The sequence below is a fragment of the Ornithorhynchus anatinus genome, chromosome X1, assembly GCF_004115215.2.
Source record: "Ornithorhynchus anatinus isolate Pmale09 chromosome X1, mOrnAna1.pri.v4, whole genome shotgun sequence".
Taxonomy (NCBI): Eukaryota; Metazoa; Chordata; class Mammalia; order Monotremata; family Ornithorhynchidae; genus Ornithorhynchus; species Ornithorhynchus anatinus.
In genome coordinates, this window is record NC_041749.1 from 118,009,007 (window position 1) to 118,033,438 (window position 24,432).

General features: G+C 48.6%; 1 protein-coding gene and 1 non-coding gene across 4 annotated transcripts in view; one reads left to right on the forward strand and one right to left on the reverse strand.

Annotated features, from left to right (window-relative positions):
- ADAMTS18 (ADAM metallopeptidase with thrombospondin type 1 motif 18) overlaps positions 1–17,192 on the reverse strand; it is a 117,312-nt gene extending 100,120 nt beyond the window's left edge. For all 3 annotated transcript variants that reach the window (XM_039910376.1, XM_039910377.1, XM_029049790.2), the window contains exons 1-5: positions 16,958–17,192; positions 13,444–13,643; positions 11,675–11,758; positions 4,500–4,659; positions 1,848–1,953 (exon numbers count right to left, since the gene is read on the reverse strand). In XM_039910376.1, the coding sequence (XP_039766310.1) occupies positions 1,848–1,953; positions 4,500–4,659; positions 11,675–11,758; positions 13,444–13,643; positions 16,958–17,111 (704 nt within the window). In that variant the 5' untranslated portion in view covers positions 17,112–17,192. The remainder of the gene's footprint in view (positions 1–1,847; positions 1,954–4,499; positions 4,660–11,674; positions 11,759–13,443; positions 13,644–16,957) is intronic.
- Positions 17,193–22,728: 5,536 nt separating this feature from the next.
- Positions 22,729–22,866, forward strand: LOC114807178. The gene has a single exon (XR_003755231.1). It is a non-coding gene; the product is annotated as a small nucleolar RNA SNORA7 (small nucleolar RNA).
- The last annotated feature ends 1,566 nt before the right edge of the window (positions 22,867–24,432 follow it).

The following is a 24,432-nucleotide window of genomic DNA, read 5'->3' on the forward strand; positions in this document are numbered from 1 at the left end:
CTCAGTGACAGATTATAAAGCAGCTTGCTGGAGCAGGAGAGGACTTTATGTCTGATCCTCACCTCCAACCCTTACCTTAGTCCCTCTTGGCTCCCCTCCACGAGCCCAGGGAGATACGAGAATGGTTCTGGGACAGGTGGGAATCAATAAATCAATTAATGGCATTTACTGAGCTCTTACTGTGTGCAAAGCACTGTACTAAGAACTTGAGAAAGGACAATACAATGGAGTTGGTAGACCTGTTCCCTGCCCACAAGGAGCTTCCAGTCTAGAGGAGAAAGATGACAGATGTTTCAGCAGGGATTTCTGCAGAATGGTCCTCGGTTGCCCCTTCTGAATTCTCATCCCCTTACTTTTCATTCATTCATTCATTCAATGGTATTTATTGAGCGTTTACTGTGTGCAGAGCGCCGTACTAATGTACAATTCGGCAACAGACAGAGGCAATCCCTGCCCAACAATGGGTTCACTTTCACAGTTCCAAAAGGGTGTGCTGTGTGATGATGGTGCCGTCAATCTGTGGGGGTTGGGGAGGGTAACAGAATGTAAACTCCATGAGATCAGGGACCACCTCTCTTACTTTCATGTGTGTCAATTTGGAAGAAAATGAATATATGTGTTTCTCTAATATTGTGGCTTTCCCCCTCGCCCCACCATGGGAAAATTTGGAAATATTCTTCAAGCTCTACAGCTTGGATTGTGAATTTATTTATACCCTCTTTAGCACTAATGTATATATGTCTGCTTAGTTTATTTATTTAGAAAATAAATATTTTATGTTTGTCTCCCCAAATAGGGTGTAAGCAAGGATGAGGAATGGGTCATTTCGTTGTGTGGTACTTCCCAAGTGCCCATTACAGTACACTCTACCAAGTGGGTGCTCAATCGATGCTATTAATAATAATTATGGCATTTGTTAAGTGCTTACTATGTGCCAAGCACTGTTCTAAGTGCTGGGGTAGATACAGGGTAATCAGGTTGTCCCACTTGGGGCTCACAGTCTTAATCCCCATTTTACAGATGAGGTGACTGAGGCACAGAGAAGTTAAGAGGCTTGCCCAAGGTCACACAGCAAGTAAGTGGTGGAGCCGGGATCAGAACCCATGACCTCTGACTCCCAAGCCCGTGCTCTTTCCACTAAGTCATGCTGCTTCTGAGGAATTGATAGCAGAGATGCCCTTATGGACAAGGATACCAGGTTAGGACCGAGGCCCTGCGATTTGGATCACACTCTTGTGATTGATGGGAACTTGAGACTCGAGATAAATCTTCTGCACGGGGATCACTGAGGGACAATGGATGCTTAAAAGTGTGTACCTCAGTTCATCCCAAAGAACATTGTGGGTAGGGAATGTGTCTGTTTATTGTTATATTGTACTCTCCCATGTGGTTAGTACAGTGTTCTGCACACAGTAAATGCTCAATAAATATGACTGACATTGACTAAAATACACTCACTTCCCCCTCAAAGTGGAGTTGTGAGCCTTCTGTAAAACCCACTGATGATATCCTGAGAGATTCTTGAATGAATGAGACCATTCGAAACATCTTGATTGTGAGAGAAATTGGAGTTTTGATTTTCCATGGGCAGACTGTCTTTACAACAGCCAATATGTAAGCACAGACTGCAGCAGAGGGATGAATATTTTAAACTAGTAATGCGACTTTTCAAAACTGCCCGACTGATATCTGTGGTCTTTCTTCTGATGGAAAAGTGAGTTAGAAGCAGGGAATGTTAGATTAAGCCCCAGTGGGGCCTGGGGCAGAGGAAGTGTGTGTGTTGGGAGGGGCAGTGGGAGAGAGGAGTGGGAAGAGGCACAACAAAAAAACACATTAGTTCAGCTTACTTGTGTCCTGACTCATGAGCTATAGTGAAAGCCACACCAAGTCCCGTGTCTTCATTGATGGTGCAACTGCGATATTTACTGCACATGCCACTGATAGGAGCAAAACCTATCAGAAGAAGAAAAAAGAACCAGAGATTCCTACAAACATTCCATAGAACGAAATGCTCTATCTCCCTTTCCCAAATACTCAGTGCAAATTCAGTTTAGTATGGGCTAGCAGTTTAGCTAGCTTTTGGGATGGAGGAAATAAGCCAAAGGCTTAATGCCATTGAAAAAAAGAGAATGGAATCTGTCTCCAATTGTAGTACTGTTCTTCTTGCTGCTTCTACTATCTGTAAGTAATTAGTGTTTGGTAGAGAAGCAGCGTGGCTCAGTGGAAAGAGCCCAGGCTTGGGAGTCAGAGGTCAGAGGTTCTAATCCCTGCTTTGTCACTTGTCAGCTGTGTGACCTTGGGCAAGTCACTTAACTTCTCTGGGCCTCAGTTCCCTCATCTGTAAAATTTGGATGAAGACTGTGAGCCCTAAGTGGGTCAACCTCATTACTTTGTATCTACCCCGGCGCTTAGAACAGTGCTTGGCACGTAGTAAGCGCTTAACAAATACCAACATAGTCTCCCTTGATAGACTGTAAGTGCTTCTCGAGAGCAGGGACTACATCTTCTACTTCTACTGAACTCTCCTGAGCCCTCAGTACAGTGCCCTGCACACAGGAGACGTTCAAAAATACGATTAAAGAGCTCAGAGGACTCTAAGATCATCACCTTTCACAACTGGAGAAGTGGTGGGGCTTAGTGGAAAGAACACAGGTCTGGGAGTCAGGGGCCCTGGGTTCTAAACCTGGCTCCTCCGCTTGTCTGCTGTGTGACCTTGGGCAAGTCATTTCACTCTCCTGGGCCTCAATTTCCTCATCTGTGAAATGAGTATTCAATTCCAGTTCTCCCTCCTACTTAGACTGGGAACCACATGTGGGAAAGGGACTAAGTCTGCTCTGCCACTTATCTGCTGGGTGACCTTGGGCAAGTCACTTGACTTCTCTGTGCCTCAGTTACCTCGTCTGTAAAATGGGGATTGAAATTGGACAGGGACTGTGTCCAACCCAATTGGTTTGTATCCTTCCCAGCACTTAGTACAGTGCCTTGCACAACTGTACATTCCAAGCGCTTAGTACAGTGCTCTGCACATAGTAAGCGCTCAATAAATATGACTGACTGAATGAATAGTAAGTGCTTAATAAATACCATAATCATTATTATTATTAATACAGTGTTTGGCACATAATAAGGGCTTAATGAATATTATACATGGTAGTAGTAGTAGAATCATTATAATTATTATCATTCTCTCTTTTCCAGAGGTTTAAAGCCATCAAACTCCCTTGGTGCACTTGGAAGCTGATGCAGAATTCAGATGGAAATTTGGGTCAGGTTCTTTCCACCAGATCCAGTTGTCTCCTGGACACATGGATCCTCAGGGTTCAGACAGGCGAGGATACTGAAAGGCAATTGTGACTTCTTCCTCATCTTACTGACTCTTGATTGAGGCAGTTTGAAAGGGACACCAGCTAAGTGATCTGGGAATTTCCATCCTGGCTTCGCTCCAGGGATTGGTCAGAAACGTCAGATGTGCACTCAGAGGGGATCTCCCAATAGAACTCCCATTCAAGAACAGGCCACGTTATCTCATCTATCCATCCATTCATTCATTCGTTCAATTGTTCACTCATTTATTCTCTTCTTTAACAGTATCAAATGCCAACTGTGTGCAGAACACTTTTACTGAGTGCAGAGCACTGGACTGGACACCTACTGGGTACAGACCACTGTACTGAGTGCCTGGACCTCCCCCTCCCCACCACAGTATTTGGTGCCTACTGTGTGCAATGCACTGTACTGGGCACCTGGGATAGAATAAGAAGAGAATCAGCATGGCCTAACGGATAGTGCATGGGCCTAGGGGTCAGAAGGACCTGGGGTCTAATTCCGGTTCCACCACTTGTCTGCTGTGTGGCCTCAGTCAAGTCGCTTCACTTCTCTGTAAAACGGGGATTAAGAAGGGAGCCCCAGGTGGAACATGGACTTTGTCCAACCTGATTAGATTTCATTCTACCCCAGAACTTAGTACAGCGCCTGGAACGTAGTAAGCACAGGGTGACGTAGTGGATAGAGCATGGGCCTGGGAGTCAGAAGGTTGTGGAGTCTAATCCCACTCTACCACCTGTCTGCTGTGTGACCTGGGGTAAGTCTCTTCACTTCTCTAAATCTCAGTTTCCTCATCTGTAAAATGGGGATTGAAACTGTGAGCCCCATTTGGGTCAGAGACTGTTTCTAATCCTATTTGCTTGTATCCACTCCAGGGCTTAGTAGGGTGCCTGGCACACAGTAAGCAATTAACAAATACCAGAACTATGATTATCATTATTAACAAATATGATTGTTTTAAAAAGTAAGAGTCACAGCCCCTGGCCTCGAGAAACTGACAGTCCCTAAGTACAATCCCCAGGTATCAAAATGCCTTCCTGGAAAGCCTACTCCTTGGAAGTTTCCTCAGCGTAAATTTCCCACTACTCACGGCCAGCGTCTTTCCAGTCAGTTGGTTCACTAGCCAGAGGATGTGTTGTGGTGAAGAAGGAAGAGTTGAAGTTTTCATACTGTACCTAGAGTGTCACATGGTTCATTCTTCCAGGAGCAGATATCCAGGCCCGTCAGCAAAATGGCATGGTCATGTCTCTTGCCATTCTTTCCAATCAGAGCCGACTGCCATTGGCAAAAGCTATTTAACGACTGATCTGCGTGGTGGTTGATCGTCAATCCGCCCTAGAGCAAACCCAGAGGCACAGCAAGGGGAGTTAACAATGGGAATCTCTTTGCCTACATAAATTCTCAGGAAGGCACTCCCTTTACTTATAGTACTTGTCAGATGCTTACTATGTGCCAAGCACTGTGCTAAGTGCTGGGATAGATGCAATATCCTCAGATCAGACACAGTCCCTGTCCCATGGGGGGGCTCACAGTCTAAAGAGGAGGGAGAACAGGTATTTTACAGCTGATGAACCCAAGGCACAGATCAAGCAATTTGCTCACAATCATGCAGTAGGCAAGTGGAGTCGAGAGACGATCTGGGCATGTCACTCCCCTTCTTAAACAACTCCAGTGGTTGCCTATCAACCTCCGCTCCAAACAAAAACTCCTCACTCTAGGCTTCAAGGCTCTCCATCACCTTGCCCCTTCCTACCTCTCCTCCCTTCTCTCTTTCTACCGCCCACCCCGCACGCTCCGCTCCTCTGCCGCCCACCTCCTCACCGTCCCTCGGTCTCGCCTATCCCGCCGTCGACCCCTGGGTCACGTCCTCCCGCGGTCCTGGAACACCCTCCCTCCTCACCTCCGCCAAACTGATTCTCTTCCCCTCTTCAAAACCCTACTTAAAACTCACCTCCTCCAAGAGGCCTTCCCAGACTGAGCTCCTCTTCTCCCTCTACACCCTCTGCCATCCCCCCTTTACCTCTCCGCAGCTAAACCCTCATTTTCCCCTTTTCCCTCTGCTCCTCCACCTCTCCCTTCCCATCCCCACAGCACTGTACTCGTCTGCTCAACTGTATATATTTTCGTTACCCTATTTATTTTGTTAATGAATTGTACATCGCCTTGATTCTATTTAGTTGCCATCGGTTTTTACGAGATGTTCTTCCCCTTGACTCTGTTTATTGCCATTGTTCTCGTCTGTCCGTCTCCCCCGATTAGACTGTAAGCCCATCAAACGGCAGGGACTGTCTCTATCTGTTGCCGACTTGTTCATCCCAAGCGCTTAGTACAGTGCTCTGCACATAGTAAGCGCTCAATAAATACTATTGAATGAATGAATGAATGAATGAATGAATGAGATTAGAACCCAGGTCTCCTGACTCTAAGTCCTGTAACCTTCTCACCTGCCTCATCTCTCACACTCCCTCCCCCTGCAAATCTTCGCTACTGCCCTACAGAGACCTCCGCTCTCTCGATCCCATCCGTCTTTCCAAAAGCATCTCTCCTCACCTTGCCGCCCTGTCCTCACTTCCCACTCTCGACGATCGGGTCTCCGCTCTCAACTCCACCCTCTCTACGCATCTCGACTCTCTCGCCCCCCTTTCCCTCCGCCGCTCTCGCTCCACTAACCCACAGCCCTGGATCACCTCCTCTGTCCGCCTCCTACGCTCCTATGCTCGAGCTGCAGAGCGCTGCTGGCGAAAGTCCAAGCACCAAGCCGACCTCACACACTTCAAATTTAACCTTTCCTGCCTTAACTCTGCCCTCTCCTCTTCCAGGCAAAACTTCTTCTCCTCCCTCATTGACACCCATGCCCGTCACCCCCGCCGATTGTTCCGGACCTTTAACTCTCTCCTTAGGCCCCCTGTTCCTCCCCCTCCCCCATCTCTCACCCCCAATGATCTGGCCACCTATTTCCTCACGAAAATCAACACAATCAGGTCTGAGCTCCACAAAGTCACCCCTCCGCCTCTCCCCTCCCCCCCACCAACCCTCTACCCTACTTTCCCATCCTTCCCTGCAGTATCCTCAGAGGAGATCTCCTCCCTCCTCACAAGTGCCACCCCCTCCACCTGCGCCTCGGACCCCATTCCCTCTCACCTTATTAAAACCATCGCCCCTGCCCTCCTCCCTTCCTTAACTTCTATTTTTAACCACTCAATCTCCAATGGCTCCTTCCCCTCTGCCTTCAAACATGCCCACGTCTCCCCCATCCTAAAAAAACCCACTCTTGACCCCACTTCCCCCTCCAGTTATTGCCCTATCTCCCTACTACCCTTCCTTTCCAAAATCCTAGAACGAGTCGTCTACAATCGATGCTTAGAATTCCTTAACTCCCATTCTCTCCTAGACCCCCTCCGATCTGGCTTCCGTCCCCTCCACTCTACCGAGACTGCTCTCTCTAAGGTCACCCATGACCTCCTTCTTGCCAAATCCAATGGCTCCTACTCCATTCTAATCCTCCTTGACCTCTCTGCTGTCTTTGACACTGTCGACCATCCCCTCCTTCTCCATACCTTATCTCACCTTGGCTTCACGGACTCCGTCCTCTCCTGGTTCTCCTCTTACCTCTCTGGCCGGTCATTCTCGGTCTCCTTCGCTGGCGCCTCCTCCCCCCTCCCATCCTTTAACTGTTGGAGTTCCTCAAGGGTCAGTTCTGGGCCCTCTTCTGTTCTCCATTTACACTCACTCCCTCGGTGAACTCATTCGCTCTCACGGCTTTGACTACCATCTCTACGCAGATCTACATCTCCGCCCCTGTCCTCTCCCCCTCCCTTCAGGCTCGCATCTCCTCCTGCCTCCGGGACGTCTCCACCTGGATGTCGGCCCGCCACCTAAAACTCAACATGAGCAAGACTGAGCTCCTCATCTTGCCTATCAACCTCCGCTCCAAACAAAAACTCCTCACTCTAGGCTTCAAGGCTCTCCATCACCTTGCCCCTTCCTACCTCTCCTCCCTTCTCTCTTTCTACCGCCCACCCCGCACGCTCCGCTCCTCCGCCGCCCACCTCCTCACCGTCCCTTGGTCTCGCCTATCCCGTCGTCGACCCCTGGGCCACGTCCTCCCGCGGTCCTGGAACGCCCTCCCTCCTCACCTCCGCCAAACTGATTCTCTTCCCCTCTTCAAAACCCTACTTAAAACTCACCTCCTCCAAGAGGCCTTCCCAGACTGAGTTCCTCTTCTCCCTCTACTCCCTCGACCACCCCCCTTTACCTCTCCGCAGCTAAACCCTCTTTTCCCCCTTTCCCTCTGCTCCTCCACCTCTCCCTTCCCATCCCCACAGCACTGTACTTGTCCGCTCAACTGTATACATTTCCATTACCCTATTTACTTTGTTAATGAATTGTACATTGCCTTGATTCTATTTAGTTGCCATTGTTTTTACGAGATGTTCTTCCCCTTGACTCTATTTATTGCCATTGTTCTCGTCTGTCCGTCTCCTCCGATTAGACTGTAAGCCCGTCAAACGGCAGGGACCGTCTCTATCTGTTGCCGACTTGTTCATTCCAAGCACTTAGTACAGTGCTCTGCACATAGTAAGCGCTCAATAAATACTATTGAATGAAAGTTTCTACTGAGGTCCTAAACACTGAGGTCGAGACACGAGAATCAGATAGGACAAAGTTCCTGTCTCACATGCAGCTCCTAAGCTAAATGGGAGGAGATGCAGGCATTATATCCCAGTTTGCCGTTGAGGAAACGAAGGCTCATAGCAGTGGGGTGACTAGTCCTAGTTCACACAGCCAGTCAGTGGTAGAGCCAGGATTAGAACCTGGGTATCCTGACTCTCAGTCCCGGGCTCTTTCTACTAGGTCTTTCTACTGCCCCTTTCTTGCCGGAGTCACCTCTGCATGTGTTAATCAAATGGGAACAGACCCTTCTCCCAACCCTGCCTGGTCTCTCTCCATACTGTTTCCCTCCCACCTCCCCCTCTAGACTGTAAGCTCATTCCTGGGCAGTGAATGTATCTGTTTACTGTTGTAGTGTACTCTCCCAAGCACCCATTATAGTGGTCTGCGCACAGGAGTGCTCAATAAATATGATCGAATGAATGAACATCCCTTTTGGCTTCGACCTCCTCTGCCCTTTCCTCATCTGCCAAGATTGTGAGCTCGCTGTGGGCAGGAATGTGTCTGTTTGTTGTTATGTCGTACTCTCCTAAGGGCTTAGTACAGTGCTTTGCACATAGTAAGCGCTCAGTAAATACAAGTGAATGAATGAATGAAAGAGCTGGGAAGCGGTTGGACCAGTCTGGGCCTGAGACCGAGACCGAAGCTGCGGACCGGAGGGAGGGGAGCTGCTTCAATGGGAGAGAAGCGGCGTGGCCTAATGGAAAGGGCACTGGCCTGGAAGTCAGAGAACTTGGGTCCTAATCTCAGGTCTGCCCCTTTTTTTTTCTTTTATGTGCTTACTCTGTACCTCATTATGGGGAGGGAATGAGACTGCTAATTCTTTTGTATTGTACTCTCCCAAGCGCTCAGTAGAGTGCTCTGCACATAGTAAGTGCTCAATAAATCCGATTGACTGATTGCCGGGAGCTGTTCTAAGTGCTAAGGTAGATATAAAGTAATCAGATTGGACACGGTCCCTGTCCCACATGGGGTTCACAGTTTTAATCCCCATTTTATGGATGAGGTAACTGAGGCACAGAGAAGTATAAGTGACTTGCCCAAGGTCACACAGCAGACAAGTGGCAGAGCTGGGATTAGTACCCAGGCCCTTCCGACTCCCAGGCCCATGCTCCATCCACTAGGCCACGCTGCTTCTCATGTACCTCCTGGATGACCTTGGGCAACTCATCTCACCTCTCTGTGCCTCAGTTTTCTCTTATGTAAAATGGAGATTCCATACCTAGTCTCCCTCCCTCTTAGACTGTGGGACAGGAACTGCATCCTCCCTATCTCATATCTACCCCGGTGCTTAGTTCAGCTCTTGGCATATAGTAAGAGCTTAATAAGTACCACAGTAATTATTAGTAGGAGAGCTGAAAGGGTGTGAGAGAGAGAGAGTAAATGATGGGAAAGAACCAAGAGAGGAGCTCCCAATCAACCAGCAACTGCAAGGCTGGGCTCTTCAGAGACTTGGAGGCCAGGCGGGGGTCCTGGCAATTTTTCCTCTGCATCCTCTGTCATGGTGCTTATGTGGCATGTGGCTAAAGGGGCAGCACTGGGGGGCAGAGGCTGAACACGGAAATGGTCTTACTCATGCACGGCCACTGTCCTGACTTCTGGGTCCTGAATGGTGGGTGCCCGGGGTTAGGATGCCTGTGGGGAAAGTCTCAGCTTTTGTCAGCTGGGGGGACCTCGGGTAGATTGGGGCCAAACCTGAATTGCCTTCTGCAGGCAGCGTGGCCTAGTGAGAAGACCACAGTCCTGCGAGTCAGGAGACCAGGGTTCTAATCCCTTCTGCGCCACTTGCCTGCTCTGTGTGAACTTGGGCAAGGCACTTTACTCTAAACAACATGTTTCCTCATCTGTAAAATAAGGAGAAGATAGATTGTGAGCCCTGTTGGGGCGGGGACTGTATTTCACTTGGCCACCTTTTATCTATCCCAGTGCCTAGCACACACTAAGTATTTAATAAATGCCAAAAATTCTAATTCCTGTAAAGAAAGAGGCCAGAGCAAGTGTCAACAAGTGATAGAGATGGGAGGGGGAGTGAATCAAATGATGCCTTCTGGGGGAGAGACTTGCCTTCCACATTCATGGCCAAAGAAAGTGAACATAACGTTTTAGGAAGGACATTGAGCGTAGAAGTCCTTAGAGGGTTTCTGTTTGAACAGACCTACCTAACTCAGATCCCTCAGGTCAAAAAGGGTTTGATATTAAGTGCCGGGATATGAGCATATTGGGTTGGATGCAGCCCCTAGCCCATATGGGGCTCACGGTCTCAATTCCCATTTTACTGATGAGATAACTGAAGCACAGAGAGTAATAATAATAATAATAATGATATTTGTTAAGCACTTACTATGTGCCAAGCACTGTACTAAGTGCTGGGGTGGATACAAGCAAATTGGGATGAACAGGGTTCCTGTCCCACATGGGGCTCACAGTCTCAATCCCCATTTTACAGATGAGGTAACTGAGGCAAAGAAATGAAGTGACTTGCCCTAAATCCGCACAGCAAACAAATGGAGGAGCCGGGATTAAAACTCATGACCTTCTGACTCCCAGGCCCATGCTCTATCCACTACGCCATCCTCAAATGACCTGCCTAAGGTCACACAGCAGATAAGTCGCGGGGTCTGGATTAGAACCCATGACCTTCTGACTCCCAGGCCCGTGCTCTATCCACTATGCCTTGCTGCTCATTTTGAACCGGAAAACACTCCAGCTCAAAGGCCCCTATGGCGTCAGAGTTTAAATTTGGCTCATCAGTTCAGACTTTGACCTAATCACCTGAGAATAATAATAGTTAATAATTATGGTATTTGTTAAGCGCTTACTATGTGCAGAGCACTGTTCTAAGCGCTGGGGTAGATACAGGGTAATAAGATTGTCCCTCGTGGGGCTCACATTTTTTAAATCCCCATTTTTACAGATGAGGTAACTGAGGCATAGAGAAGTTAAGTGACTTGCCCAAGGTCACACAGCAGACAAGTGGCTGAGACGGGATTAGAACCCACGACCTCTGCCTCCCAAGCCTGGGCTCTTGCCATTGAGCCATGCTGCTTCTCTTCCCCTTGAACCTGGCCTCAACCTGCCCCACCCTTTCTAGGGATGTTAATCAAACGACGAGACACTGCTTCCCCGAGGAGATGGTGGACCACCCCGAATGGATGGTTTGGGGCGGTGGGGTGGGGGAACTAATGCTAAGAGCCTCCAACTGACAGCTGGAACAAACAAGGTCACTCTGCTGATAAGAGGAAGAAACAAGAAGACCTTGAGGCCGGGCCCTGAGCCAGACGAAAAACAAGACGTGAGGGGACGTTCCCGGGGTCGACCTGGATTAACCCGGTGCAGGCCCAGCTGGGAGGGATTCAACCACCCTGACTGCATCGCCGTGGGGAGGGGCCGGCTGGGTGGGGGTCCCAGGAGGAGGAGGAAATGGAGGCGGGAGGTTGAGACGGAGGAATCTGGGTTGGAGGGGTGGGGATGGGCGTCCAGCTTGGGGCGAGAGCCGGGGTAACCGGAAGGCTACGTCTGGTAGCTGGTGGGATGCTCCGGTCTCCACCCGTGGACGAACGCAGAGACCCCCCCATCTCGCCGGGGAAGAGTGGGGTTTTCCAGGAGCGTCACGGCAACGGAGGCATGATCCCGCAGCTGGCTCATCTCCACCCACGAGGCCACCAGGTAAACCACTTACCGGTTCTCGTTCAAGGAGAAGGACGCTCACCACTACGATGTTTATGTCACTCCCAATGGTTCCATCTTTGAAAAGACTGGAAACCTGGATGGATAATGGAAAACAAAATGTAGCTATGAAACATGGAACACTTCCACCCACAAAACAATGAACTCCACAGGTAAATCTTTGCAAATGAATTTCACCTCCATACCATGCCAATTGCATTTGCAGTATAGCCTACTGTAGGTAGGGATTGTCTCTCTTTATTGCTGAATTGTATTTTCCAAGCGCTTAGTACAGTGCTCTGTACACAGTAAGTGCTCAATACATACGATTGAATGAATGAATGATCCTCATTGGGGTAAAATCCCCGCTAGGTTCATACAAAGAGATTCACTTCTTTTAACTCTTTGATTACTTCTAGATTCCCTCTTGGCAGAGGAGAGTTTTGAGTCACTGGATCTCTTCTCCTGCTACTCCCCAGCTTGCTCCTCCCAAGCTCATCTTCTAGCTGAGAGGCAGGGTGGTCTAGTGGAAAGATCCTGGTCTAAAAGATAGGGGACCTGGGTTCTAATCCCAGGCTCCAGCTCTTGCCTTCTATGTGATTTTGGGTAAAACACTTCACTTATTATTATATCTACTATGTGCTTACTATGTTTCAAGCGCTGCACTAAGTGCTGGGGTAGATACAAGATAATCAGGTCGGACAGAGTCCCTGACCCACTTGAGCTTCACAGTCTAGGAAGGTGGGGGAGCAGGTATTTAATCATGAGGCACAGAGAAGTGAAGTGACTTGCCTAAATTCACACAAAAAAGCAATCGACGGAGTCTGGATTAGAACCCGGGTCCTCTAACTCCCAGACCTGTGCTCTTTCTACTAGGCCACACTGCTTCTCAGGCGCTTCTCTGGGCCTCAGTTACCTCATCTGTAAAATGGGGATTAAGAGTCTGAGCCCCACGTGGGACAACCTGATTACCCTGTATCTACCCCAGCACTTAGAACAGTTCTTGGCACATAGTAAGTGCTTAGAGAAGCAGCATGGCTTAGTGGAAAGAGCACGGACCTGGGAGTCAGAGGTCCTGGGTTCTAATCCTGGCTCCACCACTGATCAGCTGTGTGACTTTGGGCAAGTCACTTGACTTCTCTGTGTCTCAGTTCCTCATCTGTAAAATGGGGATTAAGACTGTGAGCACCATGTGGGACAATCTGATTACCTTGCATCTACCCCAGCGCTTAGAAGAGTGCTAGGCACATAGTAAGTGCTTAACAAATGCCATTATTATCATTATTATTATTATTATCGTTAACAAATACCACCCTTATTATTATTATTATTACTACCTGGTACAGTGCCTCCTACTCGGTGGGCATTTGATAAATACTGCTACTATTACTACTACAGCCACACCAGCATCCCTCCTCCTCCAGGAAGCCTTCCCCGATGAATTCACACCTTAGGCACAGCATCCCAACAACCACCTCAGTACCTCTGTATTTGGTTCCTGGCCTCAGGACATACATACATAGGCATATTTCTTTGTATATTTGATTACTGATCTATTCCATCCTCCCAAATACGTACTATTTCTCTTTATATATCCCGGCTCTTCCTCTGGCTGTCTGTACATCGTTTCTCTCTGTCCGCCTACCCCCTTGAGGATAGGGACTGTGTAACTGGCTTTGGCCATACACTCCCAAGTGCTTCAAAGAGGGCTTTGTGTTCATGGAGGTGCTCCGTCCACGCTACTGATGGACTGATTGTTTTCTGCCCTCTCCCTGGACTTACCATGTTCATCACTGTTAAGATGTACGTGGTTATGTTGTCTTTCCCGTGATTCTCCACCATTTTCTTGTCTGCTACCACCAGGGTTTCCACATTCAACCTGCCTCCTTTCTGAGCTTTTCCAGTGGATCTTTTGAGCCTGCCTGAGCTGCCGAATTCGTCCGACTGTACATAGGTGTCCTGGGTGGGAGGCTTGGGGGCGTCTAGGGAGGAAAAGAATGTTTGCTTCAGAAGGGGGTCTCTGGGGAGACCCTCCTGCCCCAGAACAAAGGAATCAGATGGCAAGATGAGGTAAACATAGCTCGCGAGCCACACCCGGCTCTCGGGTATAGGAGGCCCCCACCCCCATCCCGGACTCCCAACCCTGGGATGTCACATCCCTAGGGCCTGAGCTGGCAGGAAATGGCTGCCATAAGAGGGCCACATTCAGGGTTGGGTCACCGTCACTCAGTGAACGCAGCTGGGATCACCATCGATCTTTGCGGAGAGACACCCTCTCAGGTTATCTGTCCATGGATCGTCAGCCTGACAAAAGACTCCTGCCCCTCGCGGGCAGGTGGGGGCATCATATCCGTGGTCTATAAGTGGCTCTTGACCCAAACTGATGGTGTGGGAAGGAATCGCACCAAACACCGGGTCCCTCCTCTGCTGTAGGTGATGCTGCTCAGAAGGGGAAAATGAGACCATCTGGGGGTGGCAGGGAGAGAGGCTGTGATGGATGGACGCCCATCCCTCTTGGAAAAGGAACGAGGAGCTGCCAGCCATGGTCTGATGGCCGGCTTATGTGCACATGTACGTATGCATGTATGTATGTCCATAGCCTTAATTTATTTTAATGTAATAAAAAAAATGATTATGGAATTTGTTAAGCGCTTACTATGTGCCAAGTACTGTTCTAAGCGCTGGGATACATACAAGGTGGGGCATGGTCCCTGTCTCACATGGGGCTTACACTCTTAATTCTCATTTTACAGATGAGGTAACTGAGTCAGAGAGAAGTGAAGTGACTGGTCACAGAGCAGACAAGTGGCAGAGCCAGAATTAGAACCCAGATCCTTGTACCCAGATCCTTGTGACTTTCAGGTCTGTGCTCTATCTACTAAGCAATGCTGCTTCTCATAATGTCTAGCTCCTCCTCTAGACTGTAAGCTCCCTTGGGGCAGGGAGCATGTCTACCAACTCTGTTACATTGTACTCTCCTAAGGGCATAGTATAGCGCGTGACACACAGTAAGAACTCAGTAAATACCACTGACTGATGGATTGCCTGATAGGCTGGAGAGGGAGGAAACCCTGGTGGTAGCAGGCTGGCTGGGGAGGGAAGCTGGAGATGGAGAAAGATTGTGAGGATAAGCTTTTGGGGGATGAGTTGTGTGACCTTGGACAAGTCACTTAACTTCTCTGTGCCTCAGTTACCTCATCTGTAAAAGGGGGAATGAGACTGTGAGCCCCACATGGGACAGGGACTGTGTCCAAACACCCCAGTGCATAGTACAGTGCCTGGCACATAGTAAGCGCTTAACAAATAATGATAATAATAATGATAATAGTATTTATCATCTGACAAGTGGTGGAGCCGGGATTAGAACCCATGACCTCTGACTCCCAAGCCTGTGCTCTTATACCACAATTATTATCATTATTATTATGAGGGGTGGAGCTCTGGTACAGAGGGCATCTGAGGGGTAGAATCCAGGGTCTAGAGCAGCCAGGATCTGGAGAAAGGGACATCCCCCCAAAATGAAACCTAGGGAAGAAGGGGTATACGCACAATAGGCCCCCAGTACAGTGCCCTGCACACAGCAGATGCCCAGTACAGTGCTCTGCTCACCAGAGGCATGCGGGACAGTGCTTTACAGCTGGATTGGTCCTGTCAAGTCTCTAGTATTGTCTTCTCCCAACGCCTAGTCAGCCCTCAATTAATACCACTGAATGACTGATTGAGGGGTTTGGATCGATTTCGGAATGATTGCATCCTAAGCCCACCCCACATGACTTAAAACTGGTCCCACTGCAAGCACCCCATCTTTTCCCCTCCTGTGGGGTGTCCTTGCAGATCTGCCCTGCCTGGGACCCTGCACCCCAAGGGTGGGGCAGTGGGGGTGGAGCCAGGAAGGAGGGGAGAACTGGGGGGTCTGAGCACTCAGCGTGTCCAAGAGCCAGGGAGAGAGACTGGTGTCAGAAATCTCCGAAGCTCCGGATCAGCTGAGTGGGGGAGGGGGAGGAGGGCCTGGTGCTCTGGGCCGCAGGTCTCTCTCAGGCAAACCCCTGAAGAGCACCCCCCTCTCCCCCCGCCCGCCACAACCGAACACTTGAGAACCTGATGGTGCAAATGGCTAATTTCCTATTTCTTGGGGCCTCAGCCTCTGACTGAGCCCGGCTGAGAACCTTCTGGGCCTTCCACTTGACGGCCCGGGGTCCCGTGACAATGCCGATGGGAGAGAGCAGTCTTAACCGCTCCACCGCGTTCTCCCACGGATGGCTTCTCGCCAGGGGAGCTGCTTGAGGAGGCCAGAGGCTGCACTCACAGAGACCGGACATCCAGTCATGCGTGACGCTGGGCATGCAGGATAACATGATGACACCAAATGGAACATAGTGCAGAGGTCCATCTGCGGTCATCTGAACCGGGACCATGTCTTTGGGCGTGGTGGGGGAGACTCCTAGCCTGCACCCCCCCGACAGCGGTCCTGGAGCCGATGTGTTCCCTTCCCCGGTCCCTGCGAACACGGTCACCGCTTCCAAGCCCTAGAACACGGGGGCAGGAACAGAGGTGCGGTGAGGCCCGGGGCTTACAATGAAAACAGTGTACAGAAAAGGCCGTATCCGGTGCCGTATCTGGGGTAGACGGATGGCCACCCTATGGCCCACTTTGAAGCGGCTGCTGGACGGTCTCGCGCACTGAGAACATTGGGACTGAACCAGGAACAGGGAAGTTTCTGCCTTCCTCCCCTCCACAACGACAGATCTTTAAAGGCATTTAACATGTGAACTGAGGACCAAGCTCTGGTGCAGAACAACAAGAACAGGGCTTGGGAACCAGCAAACAGCGAAACAAAGAAAGAAGACTGCCCATTGAAATGTACAACAATCTCTTTCAAACTAAGACAAATGATCTGCCACCCAGTTATTGGGATTACTCTGAACCTACTGGAACCGTTGGATTGTAAATTCTTTGAGAGCAGGGACTGGGTCTTTTACTTCTTTGTACCCTCCTAGGCACCTAATACAGTGGTGAGGCCAGGTATGGTGCTCTGCACCCAAAAGGTCCTTGGCACAGTGCTCTGCCCACAGTAAATGCTCAGGACAGTGCTTTACACACATTCGGCGCTCAGTTCTGTGTCCTGTGCCCAGCAGGCGCTCAGCAAATACCACTGGGTCTTATCAAATCGAGGTGCTTGGGGTCCAAATGTACCTTCCTCCTGATGTGTTTTAAAACAGGCCACCCAATGGCCAGAGTTTGTGTAACCCAGTCGGCCACAAGAAACAGTCAACAAAACAAGAGAATGCTTCCTTACATACATTTCTTGCGTCGCCCACAGAAGTGCTGTTTTTGCCCCCTTCCGCGTTGCAAACCACTCTGCCTGGGGTGGACGGGGAGGTCCCGACTCGAGCCAGAGTCCAGTTGGTAGCGGTGGACCTTCGCTTCAGCTGCTCTCTTGTACAGCACATGGGGCTGGTGGCCTTCAGGCAGCGTGTAGTTGTGCTCCTGGGCTAGGAGCTGAGGTAAGGGCGATATGAGGAATTCGTTTTCTCGGGTCCTTATTAAACCTGACTGGAAAAAGATAAGACGATGCTTATAGCCGTGCTCCCTCTTGTCCCTCTTGTCCCATATTTACTGAACGCTTACTGTGTGCAGAGTACTGTACTAAGCGCTTGGGAGAGTACGCAGTAACGATATAATAATAATAATTATGGTATTTGTTAAGCGCTTACTATGTGTCAAGCACTGTTCTAAGTGCTGGGGTAGATACAAGGTAATCAGGTTATCCCACGGGGGGCTCACAGTCTTAATCCCCATTTTACAGATGACGTAATTGAGGCAAGGAGAAATTAAGTGACTTGCCCTAGGTCACACAGCTGACAAGTGGTGGAGCTGGGATCAGAACTCACGACTTCTGACTCCCAAGCCCATGCTCTTTCCACTAAGCCACGCTGCTTCTCACAGACACCTTCCCACGGTGAGTTTACAGTCTAGAGTTTCTTCCTCACTCATTTCTATCATTATGTTTCCCTTTAGTTGGTTGCTGCCTGGTAACCCACCCAACTCCCAAATACTGTCATTGGCAGATGAGGTGGTATCGTCCTCTCCCAAGCACTTAGAACAGTGCTCTGCAAATAGGAAGTGCTCAATAAATACCATTGATGATAATGGTGCTCAAAAGCGTGGTGTCCATTAAGTGCTTACTATGTGCCAAGAATTCTGCTGAGCGCCGGGATAGGTCCAAGACAATCAGATCGGACACTGTCCCTGTCCCAAGTGGAGCTCCCACATCAAGAGGGAGGGAGAACAGGATTCCTATTTCCATTTTACAGATGAGGAAACTGAGGCCCAGATTGGTTAAGAGATTAGCCCCAGCTCACCCAGGAGGTCAGGGGCAGAGTAGGGATTAGAATCTGGGTCTCCTGGCTCTTAGTCCCATACTATTTCCACTAGGCCATGCAAAGCATTTGAGTTCAATTGGTTAATCATATTTATTGAGCACTTACTGTGTGCAGAGCACTGTATAAAGCACTGGGAGAGTACAAACTGATTGCAAGACACCCCAAAAAGATTTGAAAGAACACATAATAAGAAAGTTGAAACCCCACTGCAGGTAGCCAGATCAAATTTAGACTGCTCTTCCCCCTTGTTAGGCAGAGAACATGTGTCTTGCTACTGTTGTATACACCTGAGTGCTTAGTACAGTGCACTGCATTCAGTAGTAAATACCATCATTAACTACTACTACTACAATATGAAGTAGATCAATGGATCCAACTCGATTTTTTAAATGATATCTTTTAGGCACTTACTATGTGCCAGGCACTGTATTAAGCGCCAGGGTAGGTACAAACCAATCAGGATGGACACAGTTTTAATCCCCAATTTCCAGATGAGGTAACTGAGGCACAGAGAAGTGAAGTGACTTGCTCTAGGTCACAGAGCAGAGGTGGAGCTGGGATTAGAACCCAGGTCATTCTGACTCCCAGGCCCGTGCTCTAACCACCAGGCCTCACTGCTTCTCTATTTCCTCACTTTGGGCTGCTAGAGATTTTCCTGGCACTTACCAGGTGGATCCTCACTCTCAAGGACAGTGGACACACAACTAAAGAGAACTAATCCCCTTTTGGCAAATCTCTCACAATCTATTTGAAACGAACACTGAGATGGGAAGCCATCATGCTATTTGGAGACTGTCTGTCAAATGATACTTACTCCCTTTTGCTGGAAAACATAAAGAGTAAATCTGTTTTTTATTTCTCATTTGCAAATTTCCACATCTGAAATGATTCCCAAAGGGCCTGACTTTATATAGAATCCAAACCAGCTGAAATGAGGGGTTTTCTCCATTTTCCTTTGAAGAACCTGCACACCATGTTTTTATTGCAAATAGAACTGCTATATATAAAATTGTGAGAACAAATTGAGAATTTCAGAAATGTGGGATGAATACTAGTCCATGTACTGAATGTATTTTTCAGGTTGGGGGTGGAAGTAATTCAGAACTCAATAATAATGGCAGTGGTGGTAATTTTTTAAGCACTTACTCTGCACCAAGCACTGTATTAGGCGTTAGGGAAATAATAATAATTATCATCATGGTATTTATTAAGCACTTACTATGTGCAAAGCACTGTTCTAAGCACTGGGGTTGATACAAGTTGACACATGTCTGCTGTGTGACCTTGGGCAATTCACTCCACTTCTCTGTGCCTCAGTTCCCTCATGTGTAAAATGGGGATTTAGACTGTGAGCCCCACGTGGGACAGGGACTGTGTCCAAGCGCTTGGGAAAGTACGGTACAACAATAAACGGACACATTCCCTGCCCACAACAAGCTTAGAAATAATCCTTTTTGAGTAGTGGGTGGGGAGGGATTGAGAAGGCCTGAAACCCATCAATTCCCATTATCTCTTTGAATGGAGCCCTCCATAGACCATTCCACTTCTTGGCTTCAATCAACTCAGGCAACTAATCAATCCCTCAATTAGTCCATTCATTCATTCAATAGTATTTATTGAGTGCTTACTATGTGCAGACCACTGTACTAAGCGCTTGGAATGTACAAATCGGTAACAGAGACAGTCCCTGCCCTTTGACGGGCTTACAGTCTAATTGGGGGAGACGGACAGACAAGAACAATACCAATAAATAGAATCGAGGGGATGAACATCTCATTAAAACAATAGCAAATAAATAGAATCAAGGTGATGTACATCTCATTAACAAAATAAATAGGGTAATGAAAATATATACAGTTGAGTGGACGAGTGCAGTGCTGAGGGGAGGGGAAGGGAGAGGGGGAGGAGCAGAGGGAAAGGGGGGAAAAGAGGGCTTAGCTGAGGAGAGGTGAAGGGGGGGTAGAGGGGGAGCAGAGGGAGCAGAGGGAAAAGGGGAGCTCAGTCTGGGAAGGCCTCTTGGAGGAGGTGAGCTTTAAGTAGGATTTTGAAGAGGGGAAGAGAATTACTTTGGCGGAGGTGAGGAAGGAGAGCATTCCGGGACCACGGGTGGACGTGGCCCAGGGGTCGACGGCGGGATAGGCAAGAACGGGAGACGGTGAGGAGGTGGGAGGCAGAGGAGAGGAGCGTGCGGGGTGGGCAGTGGAAAGAGAGAAGGGAGGAGAGGTAGGAGGGGGCAAGGTGATGGAGAGCCTTGAAGCCTAGAGTGAGAAGTTTCTGTTTCGTGCGGAGTTCGATAGGCAACCACTGGAGGTTTTTAAGAAGGGGAGTGACATGCCCAGAGCGTTTCTGCAGGAAGATGAGCCGGGCAGTGGAGTGAAGAATAGACTGGAGCGGGGAGAGAGAGGAGGAAGGGAGATCAGAGAGAAGGATGACACAATAATCCAGTCGGGATATTACGAGAGCCTGTAACAGTAAGATAGCCGTTTGGGTGGAGAGGAAAGGGCTGATCTTGGCGATATTATAAAGGTGAGATCGGCAGGTTTTGGTGACGGATTAGATGATTAGGGGTGAACGAGAGAGCCAATCAAACAACGGTATTATCTGAAAGCCTACTAGTTGCAGAGCACTGTACTAAGCACTTGGGAGAGAAGTAGATAATACAACCTCTGCACGCACTTGGGAGAGAAGTAGATAATAGAACCTCTGCACTTAAGGAGCTTACACATCTGTAGGGGTGGGGAAACGGACAGAAAATCATTTACGAGTAGGAAGAAGAAATGTTCCAAGTGTAGAAGATGGATAATGAAATGTACAAAAGTGCAATGAGGTGAAGGGACTTGCCCAGGGTCACTCAGCAGGCCAGGGGCAGAGCTGGGACTAGAACCTGGGTCTCCTGATTCCCAGCCCGGGGCTTTTTCCCCTAGGCCCCACTGCCAGCAACGGGGTTGGGGGAGGTTGATACTTAACAAGAGTCAAGTGAATCTCTTATAACTCAGGCCTGGGGAGTAAATAGGGAGGCATTGGCTGACGAGGCCCTTCTGAAAGACAGAGAGACGGGCTGATGGAATTTTTCCTTGACTGGAGCGGAGGCTGCATACAGAGACACCAGTGAGCATCACGCTGTAGTTGCCAAGTGAAGTGTTCTGCTCCCCAAGGCAGCCAAATCTCCCCACCACATTGCTTTGCATCGGTGGAAACCACGTGGACCCAGCATGACAAACCGCACGTAAACTTGCCCGACTGTGCTGATGGCAAAAGAGCCAAGGAACTGAATCAAACTGCCCTAAATAAGCGCACATGATTTTCTCTGAGTCCTTGGCACTCAGAATTCATTATCCACAGGATTTCAAACCCCACTGTGCCTTGGCCCTGACTCCTAATATAAAGACACTCCTCTCCCTCTCTCCCCCCACTCCACTTCCCCGCCCCCAACCCCACTGAAGCATAGTTCCCCATTTGCACATTCGCAGGACCAGTGCACTACTGCATAAAGGGCTCGGGCTAGAAGTTCACGCTTACATTTCATGTTTATCAGATGGTTTGAAGGAGATGAACAATGGACCAAATCATTCTCCAGGCCTAAGAAACCCTTGACGTGCTAAACATGTCACCATCCAGCATGGTGTAGTGGCTACAGCATGGGCCTGGGAGTCAGAAGGTCATGGGTTTTAATTCCAGCTCCACCACTTGTCTGTTGTGTGACCTTGGGCAAGTCATTTCACTTCTCTGTGCCTAAATTCCCTCATCTGTAAAATGGGGATTGAGACTGTGAGCCTCACATGGGACAGGGACTGTGCCCAACTCGATTTGCTTGTATCCACTCTAGCGCTTAGTACAGTGCCTGGCACATAGGAAGTGCTTAACAATACCACAATTATTATTATTATAATTATGTTGGTATATGTTGGCGGGGAAGGGGTGCAGGGAGGAGACAGGCGACTACTGTGGAACACAAAAGATGTTTAATTTGCAGGGAGGGAAAAAAAATTTTCTTTGGCCTTCTTGGTTGCAACCCATTCCATCCACCTCTTCCTTTCCAACCAAAATGCTACCACTGTAGTACTTATCCTATCCCACCTTGATTACTGTATCAGCCTCCTTGCTGACCTCCCTGCCTCCTGTCTCTCCCCACTCCAGTCCATATTCCATTCTGCTGCCCAAATCGTTTTCCTTCAAAAAGGCTCAGACCATGTTTCCCCACTCTTCAAGAAACTGCAGTGGTTGCCCATCCACCTCAGCATCAAACAAAAACACCTCTCCATTGGCTTTAAAGTACTTAATCACGTTGCCCCTTCCTACCTCGCCTCACTACTCTTCTACTACAACCCACCCAGTACACTTCATTCTTCTAATGCTAATCTTTTCACTGTACCTCAATCTCATCTATCTCTCCGCCGACCTCTCGCCCACATTCTACCTCTGGCCTGGAAAGCCCTCCCTCCTTATATTAGGCAGATAATTGCTCTCCCCCACATCAAAGTCACTGGGCAAGTCACTTCACTTTCCTGTGCCTCAGTTCCCTCATCTGTAAAATGGGGATTAAGACTGTGAGCCCTTTGTGGGACAGGGACTGTGTCTAACCTGATTACCTTCTATCTACCCTAGTGCTTAGTACAGTGCCTGACACATAGCAAGCGCTTAACAGATACCACAATTATTATTATAATTATAGTAAGACCTCCGTCACCTCTCAGGGTCGTATCTGGAGAGTTTCCAGTACTCGATCAGTCTCGACTACGGGAGGGAGAGTCAAGCAGAGGCCTACCCATTCCATTCCTAGCTTGGCCAGTGGCTAGCGAGTGGAAGGCAATCTGCTACAAGTCAAAACTCACCCATGCTGGGCAGTAACGGCATGGGAGAGAGTCAAGGGCGGAGACTCCAGTTTTCGGCGTGGAAGGAGGCAATGGTAAACCACTTCCGTATTTTTAGAAAGAAAACTCTATTGATACACTACCAGAATGACTGCTGATGGAGGTGGGGCATTCTGGGAGAGATGTGTCCGTGGCGTTGCTCTGGGTCAGACACGACTCGACAGCATAAGACAACAACAACAAGAGATAAGTAAATACTTTCAGTGACAACAGCACTTTGGCTATTATGAATAAGGGTTTTACTGCTTGGCCTTCCCAGTGCAGATTAACTTTCTTCTGCCAAGTTGCAAGAAAACTGCCCCCCCTTGGGGAAAATACCAAACTTATCAATAGAAATGAAATCACCAAGGTTTCCATAACCACAACAAGGTCAATGGGAAGTTGAGTTCAGCCCTCAAAGAGCAACAAGAAGAAGAGTTTAGAATAGGACGTTCAAAAGTCACTCTATTGGTCGATCAGTCAATCGATGGTATTTTTTGAGAATTTACTGTGTACAGAGCACTCTACTAAGCACTTGGGAGAAGATGACACAGTAGAGATGTAGAAACGATCTCTCTTCTCAGAGAGCTTCCAGGCTAGTGATAGTGCAATCCTAGTAATATTGAACTTCAATGTCCAACTTTAGAATTCTAATTCTTACTCTGCCACTTGTCTGCTGTGTGACCTTGGGAAAGTCACTCCACTTCTCTGTTCCTCAAGAGAAGCAGCGTGACTTAGTGGGAAGAGCATGGGCGTGGGAGTCAGAGGTCACGGGTTCTAATCCCGGCTCCGCCGCTAGTCAGCTGTGTGACTTTGGGCAAGCCACTTAACTTCTCTGTGCCTCAGTTCCCTCATCTGTCAAATGGGGATTAAAGCTGTGAGCCCCACGTGGGACAACCTGATCATTTTATATCCCCCAGTGCTTAGAACAGTGCTTTGCACATAGTAAGTGCTTAACAAATGCCACAATATATTTTTTTATTTTTGTCAGCTGTGTGGCTTTGGGCAAGTCATTTTACTTCTCTGTGCCTTAGTTACCTCATCTGTAAAATGGGAATTAAGACTGTGAGCCCCGCATGGGACAACCTGATAACCTTGTATCTACCCCAGCACTTAGAACACTGCTTGGCACATAGTAAGCGCTTAACAGATACCATCATTGTTGTTCTCTATGCCTCAGTTTCGTCATCTGTAAAATGGGGATTCTGTACCTATTCCCCCTCCCCCTTAGACTGTGAACCCCATTTGGGACAGGGACTCTGTCCGACCCGATTATCTTGTATCTATCCCAGGACTGAGCACAGTGCTTGGTACAGAGTAACTACTTAAATACCATTAGTAAGGCAGATTTGGGGCAAGTTGGGGCAGGAAGACAGGTTTCAGTCATGAAATTTAAATCCATTTATCTGATGACAACTCATTTTCCTTCATAACAAACAGTCCAGTTTGGTTTTTTTTTTGACAAGATCAACCTCTTGGCTAGCAGCAGAGGGAGGACGGGAGTCATTCTGGAAACTCACAAAGGCCGCTCACCAGCA